This window comes from Pleuronectes platessa, chromosome 5, assembly GCF_947347685.1.
Source record: "Pleuronectes platessa chromosome 5, fPlePla1.1, whole genome shotgun sequence".
NCBI lineage: Eukaryota > Metazoa > Chordata > Actinopteri > Pleuronectiformes > Pleuronectidae > Pleuronectes > Pleuronectes platessa.
The window spans coordinates 15,548,508-15,555,930 of record NC_070630.1 but is presented as its reverse complement, the minus strand read 5'-3'; the positions used below and the strand labels follow the sequence as shown (position 1 = coordinate 15,555,930).

The 7,423-nt window shown below is 42.7% G+C and overlaps 1 protein-coding gene across 1 annotated transcript; it reads right to left on the bottom strand.

The window, feature by feature from the left end:
- Window positions 1-1,616: 1,616 nt before the first annotated feature.
- On the bottom strand, window positions 1,617-7,423 carry LOC128440112 (uncharacterized). Its single transcript, XM_053422710.1, has 6 exons — window positions 6,651-7,423; window positions 3,580-3,673; window positions 2,910-3,043; window positions 2,629-2,771; window positions 1,846-2,043; window positions 1,617-1,768 (listed from the first exon to the last, which is right to left on the bottom strand). The coding sequence occupies exons 1-6, from the start codon at window positions 6,867-6,869 to the stop codon at window positions 1,651-1,653; spliced, it is 906 nt and encodes a 301-aa protein (XP_053278685.1). The 5' UTR covers window positions 6,870-7,423; the 3' UTR covers window positions 1,617-1,650.

Genomic DNA, 7,423 nt, shown 5'->3' with positions numbered 1-7,423 from the left:
CCACACAGGAGGAGGTGTGAGCGTTCAAATGTGCAGCAGAGATAAATCACAACATCCTGGGATCATCGGTTAAAGACGGCAGCTTCTCTTCTAGACCTGGATCCTGTTTGCAGAACATGAGGATCCTGATTATACTATCTCTCTCTACAGTGTGCCTCAGCCAGAGACTCACCATCTCCACACACACAGACACACACAAACACACTCACACAGGCACACACACACTCACACACACAATTGCACAAACAATCCTCCACACTTAAACAATTCCCAATGAGCCATGTAACTGCTAGTTTGTGCCCGGCTGTGTGCTTGTTAGAGAGATCTCAGCTGCCTTAAATGTGTTTCTCCGCATTACTGTGTGTGAAGCGAAGACACAAGCTGTTAGTGTGCGTTCCTGCGCCCGAGTTCCTGCTTTGGTGCCCGCGTGGGCGCATATTCGTACCTGTTGTGTTTTTGCGATATCACATAACAAAGTGTGTTTATGTTTCAGGTGCACACTGAATATGAAACCATTATTAAAGGATGATACACCGCTGCAGTGTATGAATAAATCAGCTGCCGCGTACAAGGCGGGTGCAGTGGGTCTGGGTGAAGCCCCTGCAGCACTACGCCATATATCATTACACTGTATGAATGTATATATATATATATGTATACACAACTTCTTTAGTCTTTATCCAAAGCACTATGCAGGAACATGAGTGTACATGCTTTTAATGGGGATTAAATCCTGCCACAGTGAGTGCAAGGATTGCTCTTTGTGTTGTGTATTCAGGTGCATGCGTGTGTGTCTTGTTTGTGTGACCTGCTTCATGAGGCTTACGGATCATTGCCCGGTCAGTCAGAGGACACAAGAGGCCATTATCCCACAGAGACTGGGCACTAAATGTTTGATAAGGGTGCAGAGCGGATGTCCTGTTTCTCTCCTCAGATTATTACACGTGTAGAGCAGAGTAAACACTCAGTCATTAACATGTACATCTATCACAGAAGCTGCATATTAGCTGAGTGTGATGGAGAATGATATTAGCTCAGAAACACTGTTTAATTTGAGTTTGTGTCTGTGTGTGTTTGGTGCAGTGTGTAGCAGAGAAAGGTTTGTGCGTCTGCACAGTGAAGTCCTGAGAGATGTTGAGTTGGCAGAGATGAGTCATGAAGCAATCTGATCAGCCTCCGCTCTTTCTGCCTCCATCAAAGCCAACGTTTGTCATGATCATTCATGACATTTGTTTTATTTTGTATTTTTTCTTATTCGTAAAAAAGTTTGTTTGAACTGTAAAATATCAAACGTCAATCACATATCTTACATACGTAGTGGGAATGTTTTACTCTGATTTGTACTGCACCACTCTTAGTTCAAATGATTTGACAGTATTTAGTTTTTATTATCCAAGTTCCCCCATACAAAAGTTTAAAAAGTATATGATTAACTAATCGATTTATATAAAAAAAAACGTTGACGTGGCCTTGGACCACATTACCATTACAGTGTCTTTTCACTGTGGCTTAAAAAAGTGACAGTTGTAAATGACTGGATACCAGTGGGCCTCCTCTGTGGGTCAGTCAACCCTCCAGTGCAGTTTCAAAGTGGGAAATACTTTGCTGAAGCTTTGGAGATCTGAGTCAGAATCCATCCATAGGAGAACGTCACAAAATGTTGCACATCCTGGTGGTTTCTGGGAAATGTAGTCTGGTGGGCAGAGAGTCTTCTGGCAACTTGGGGATAGCATCCAGGACTTCAAGCTTTGGCAAACAGGAGAAAACTCTGCAGACAAATTTAGAGAGAGAGAGTTACAATAAGGAAGGTGAACAATGCCTTCTCCCCTTTCACCCTCTCCTCACCGTGCACGGTAGTCCTGAGTGAAGGTCACTGGGTTGTGGGTCAGGGTCAGGGAGCGCAGCGGGCTGTTCTCCAGAGCTCCCAGTCCCACCAGGGAGCCAATGGCGTTGTCAGACAAACACAGGTGCTCCACTGCTGGGAGCTTTGGCAGCTGACGCAAGCAAACCAGGTGGTTCCGGTGCAGGTTCAACATTTTGCACCTGCACAAACCAAACACAAATATCACTTAGCTTTCCTCTTCTGGCTTCTGTCATCCAAAATAACTTTACATACGATGAAGTAGTAAAAAAATGTTTTCTATTTGTGGTATTTTATATAAACTGGAAACTAAACAGTGGGACTGCATCTGATAAAAATGATGAAGCATAATTATATCTTGTGGCCAGGGAAATCAAAAATTGAATAGGACATATTACACAGGACAGAACAAAAAAGTTAAAAAATGTACTAAGAAGGGAAAAGTATTACATCTAACTTCAACAGTGATATCGCTAAAAATCACTGAACAATTTCTTTTGAATTCCCCTCAAAGTGAAACCGTTTCAAACTGTGAAGTGAGTTTCAAAAAGTTGGTGGAGCTGCCAACTGGAAACTCCAACATTTGGAGCCTTACACGCTGACCAAGGAAAGTCTGACACATATAAAGGGTAAAATAATCCATAACAATGATTCATAGATTCCTTTATCCTGCACGTCACTAAATATTAAGCTGAGTCAATTTTGCAAGAGGAAGAACCCTGAGGGAAGGGGGTGTTGTGGTGCAGTCTGGGTAATGCGGTGTATACCTTGGCAGACGTACAGAACTCAGGTCGGTGAGGGAGTTGTCCACAAGCTGCAGTGTCTCCACGCGGATCAACCGCCGCAGGATCCGCAGGAAATTCTCTTTCTGGAAGGGATCGCCCAGGTTCTGATAGGACAGGTTCAACTCCTGAGAAGAGAGAGAGAGAGTGTCTATCTTTCTCTCGTTCTCATCACTACCTCTCTCCATCAATCTCTCTGTTCTCCTCCTGCACTGTACATCTTTAATGCCACAGATACACACATACACACACGCTTGCTATCTTACCAGACAGTTTTCCCAGTTTTCTTGCAGCCTCTCCTCCCATCTCTGCCCTTCATCCTCCCTCCTCCTCCTCCCTGTCCATCTCTCCACTGGGACGTCATCCCCCTCTCTTTGAAACAGCTCCTCCTCTGATGGTCCTTTGTAAAGTTGGAAAAACACAGAGTTTTATGTTCCCATCACCATCATTCGTCGGGTGAAAAAGTTTTTCATAATCCATCAGTTGGTGGTTTGAATGCTTTGTCACAGTAATTTCTTGATAACTCATTTTATATAAAAAGCCATTCTCTTTTTTTATACCATAGTAAGTTGATAAAAATGTATACACATCTCCCTTTTTGTTCCCCTGCTACACAGAGCACCTACTACACTTCTGTCCTGGGAGAGGATCCCTCACCTGGGCCTCTCGGAGGTTTCTACCTTTTGTCTTTCCAATTAAAATGTTCATTTTTATAGTTTTCCCTCGTTCTAGATGAGGATTAAGGACAGAGGGTTTTACATCCTGTTAAGCCCTATGAGGAAAATTGCAATTTTTGAACAAGAGCTATTCAAATTAAATTTGATATTTTTGAAATCCCATTTCGCTTCCTTCTGTGCCATTAAACAAACTTTACTGCATCAAACATAGCACAAAGAGGGATTGATCAAAGAGCCTTTTCCCGTATCGATCACCCACCTTCTCTGACCCTGGGGCAGGTCAGCTGGTCGCCTCTGACATCACACTGCTCCAGGCGATGCCACGACACGAACCGGAACCGACTTGATGGGAGCTAACAGACGAAGAAGAGGAAGAGGAAGAACTTTAATCAATAGTCATTACAACATATTCCTCATGACACATGTACATCAGTATACTAGACTAGACCCTTCAATGAAGATGTGATGAGTCGTGTCCCTCTCACCAAGTATATTGTCAATTTACGAAGTTTACACCGTGGCTACCTTGTCCTCGTGTGTGTGTGTGTGCGTGCGTGCGTGCGTGCGTGCGTGCGTGCGTGTTGGCGTGGTTTTCCTAGCAGGTTCCGTGGCACACCTGCCTGTCATCAGCCCGCATGCAATGCATGCATGTGCTCGGGCCTGCTCAGTGCTGCATTGCAGTCCTAGAAATTTTTGAAATTGAATTTTATATTTGGTACTTTCATGGGTTGATAAATCCTGGTTATTATTTTTTTCAGGCAAATGAATTGGCTTTTTGTTATTATACTTTTTTTTTAAATTTTCTTTAAAAAAATAAATAATGCGCACCTCCTGCGCAGAAGCAGACTGCGCAGGATTGATTTAATTTGACTTAATTTAATTTAATTTAATTTAATTTAATTTTTTATGGCCCGAGCACTGAAATTGTAAGAATCAGAATCAGAATCAGAAAGTATTTATTGCCAAGTAGGTTTACACCTACCAGGAATTCGCTCTGGTAATTGGTGCATACAATGAACATAGAAACATAAAAACACAATAAATACAACACACATAAGGATTATTATTATATATTATAAATTATTCTTACCAAAATTTCAAGAAAAAATTGTTGTATCTCTTTTTTTATTTCCTTTTCTTTTAAATGTCATTTTAACGTATTCTTATGTTACTTCAAATGTGTTCTCATATGATTTTTGTTTTGTTTTTATCATTATCTCCTATTTTACTTTGAAACTACTTTCCTTGTATGTGTCTCTCATTTTACTTACTGAGTCTGATTTCCCAGCTCCTGTGATTGTCAGCCCACAGTTCTAATGTGTCACCTGAGTTCTCTCTGAGCCCTGTAGTGTTTATAGTCTATGTACTGCTCACTCTCCTCTGTCAGTCTGTCTGTTAACATCTATGGATTTTTTGATCATGCTTCAGTTCTGTTAACATCCCTCCAGTGCTTGTGTTTCACTTTCCCCCTTGGTTTCCCATGTGCCACTGTTGCTTGTCTGCACGTTCTGGGCTTGTTTGCCTTCGTGCTCTATCAAAATTCCACACTGTGTTTTGGTCCTCACTAGATTTCCAGACATGACATTGATATTATTTAACCAACTACAGTATGGCAGGCATCACATCCCACCGTTCACAATCTAACGTAAGACTCACCAACAGCAACATTCAAATAAACTGATCAAATGTACATCTCATGTTAAACATGCAAATATTAATTTCTTCAGTTCAGAACCACAAGGACAAGATTTCTAATAAAGACAATATTAAATTGCATTATGGGAAGTGTAGGATCAAACATTTGTGTATTTCATGCGGTGGAATAATCGGTCAACTTGTCCAATATAAATTGATTTAATAACTTGCAAAACTGTGTCCATCTCTCACAAACTCCTAACACCACTTTTTTACCCATCAAGATATTGTCTAGGATTAATGTGGACACATTTTAAATTATTAACATACTCGTCCCACCTGATCCTTTTTCTTTGCCATTCGTTATTATGCAAACATTGGTATTAGTTAGCACAGTGGGAGAGGGTGGTGGATTACTGCCTTGACCTTTTCAAGCACCTAACAAACATCCTGTTCACCCGGAGTAATCCTACACCTCTCTCGGTTAATTGAGACATACAGTGAGAATGACCCCACTTCGCTTCACCACCGAGCCTCATTGGCTGAACACTCAGACCAACAGCCCCAGGCCCCATGCTCACAACATATGAAAAACAAGTATATCTGATGCAAAGGGTTAAATAGTAAAACAGAAGCAAACACCAGCAGTGAAAACAGCCCATTAGCAGTAGGCATTATCTACTTATCCTTTATTAGAAACACCATTTTGCTGCAGGATTTGAAGCGATACACAGAATCATGAGGACATGAAGGTATTTTTAACCACCAGTGGGGAGGATTAGGTAAGAAGCCAGTTTTCATCTTCCGTTATTCAAATAGTCAAGAGGGTTAAAAAAGAAAATCATTCTGAGTAGCAATCCAGCAGAGAGACTATAGTGGCCTGGGGGTAGAAAAGAGAGTGCGGAGAATAGACTGAGAATATTAGGTTCAGTTCAGAGAGGGGGGGAGTCAGGGGGGGGGGGGGGTGGAGAAGGACTAATTGAAAGATTTGAAGATGAAAGGATGGAGAGAAAGAGGGGTGGACACAGGAGAGGTGTGGAGACGGAGTCTGAGCTAAATACGTGAAGGGAGAGGAAGGAGTGCCATCAAGGTGAACAGCAGGGTCCTAACTTATGTCTTTGTGGGGACCAGTTTGAGTATAGACCAGCTTGAGGACATTTTGGCCAGTCCTCGCTTTAACAAAGGACTGTTGGAGGGTGCAGACGTGCTTTAAGGGGGGTTAACATTAGGAATTTAGTTTTGGTTGTTACGCTGCAGGGGAAGATGAGAAATGTTCATGATTAAGGGTAAGTATAAGGTTTTGGTTAGGCTGCTCACAATGAATGGAAGTCAATGCAAAGTGGGTTAGGGTTGGGGTTAGGCTGATAAAAGCTTGAATTAGAACCTACTGAGAGCCGTTTGTTCTGAAGTCTCGAGGCTCTGACAGCTCTGAGCTAGGAGCCGAACTCTGATCTGTGGTCTCACTAGTGAGGCAATTCAAATAATTCAACTTGATTTGAATGATTGAGGACAGGAACCTCCAAAGTGATTCAACCGGTTAACTGTCCTCCTCACAGAGATATGTCACCCGCTCTGATCTCCCCTGCTCTGCACACCGGCCAACCCCTCAACGCCAACAATCAATTAACAGATCGATTCCAGGATACGTGTGTGTGTGTGTGTGTGTGTGTGTGTGTGTGTGTGTGTGCCACTCACTGGTGTGGATACTAGTCCTGAATCAGGACTGTGGTCCACAGAGAGGGGAGTGCGTGCAACACCGGGGTCCGAGTACTGGGACGAGTGGGATTTGGGGAGGCTGCCGCTGAGAGTGTTCACACCTGAAGAACTGAGACAGAGACAAAAAGAGAAGAGGAGGACAGACACAGGCTCACATCCCTGATCCCGGTTTGAAGAGTAATGTAAGCCCTGCAGCATGTGTGTGTGTGTGTGTGTGTGTGTGTGTGTGTGTGTGTGTGTGTGTGTGTGTGTGTGTGGTTTAAGTTACAGTGAACTGGGCCTGACAATGCAGATTAGAACCCGTTGCCATGGCAGCGGAGGACACCTGAGCAGGTAACAGTCTCTGTATGAGGGGGATCGCTGCACACTGCTACTTCTATAGCTTTAAATCTATATTCCATAGCTTTAATATGTACTACCCGTCCTGTGGTTTGCTAGATAGTTACCATATAAAATAATTTAATATATAATTAATATATTTAAGTTGTAATTAAACGCTTTAAAGCTTTGGCACTAAGTAAGCTAGACCTGGCTAGTTCAACTCAAACTTTAAAGCTCACCTCAGCGGTCATTTGAGACACATAACGGGATTACATTGTCAAACAGCACAGACACTTTAACACGGTATCTAATGTGTTCATGCAGCCCCCGCTTGTTCTGGCTCACCTTTCTGACATGTCCCAATCGTCTGGTGATAAATCCTCCCAGCCTCCTCCGCTAACACACTGAGAAGGGCTCGGGTTGGCCGTGTG

What these genes read in the sequence shown, in the direction of transcription:
- LOC128440112 (XM_053422710.1), bottom strand. Translation starts at nt 6,869, where the DNA reads ATGCTGCAGGGCTTACATTACTCTTCAAACCGGGATCAGGGATGTGAG. An exon ending in CAGGACTAGTATCCACACCA is followed by an intron (nt 3,674 to 6,650) that starts GTGAGTGGCACA and finishes TTCGTCTGTTAG; the next exon opens with CTCCCATCAAGTCGGTTCCG. An exon ending in ACTCAGGACTACCGTGCACG is followed by an intron (nt 1,769 to 1,845) that starts GTGAGGAGAGGG and finishes ATTTGTCTGCAG; the next exon opens with AGTTTTCTCCTGTTTGCCAA.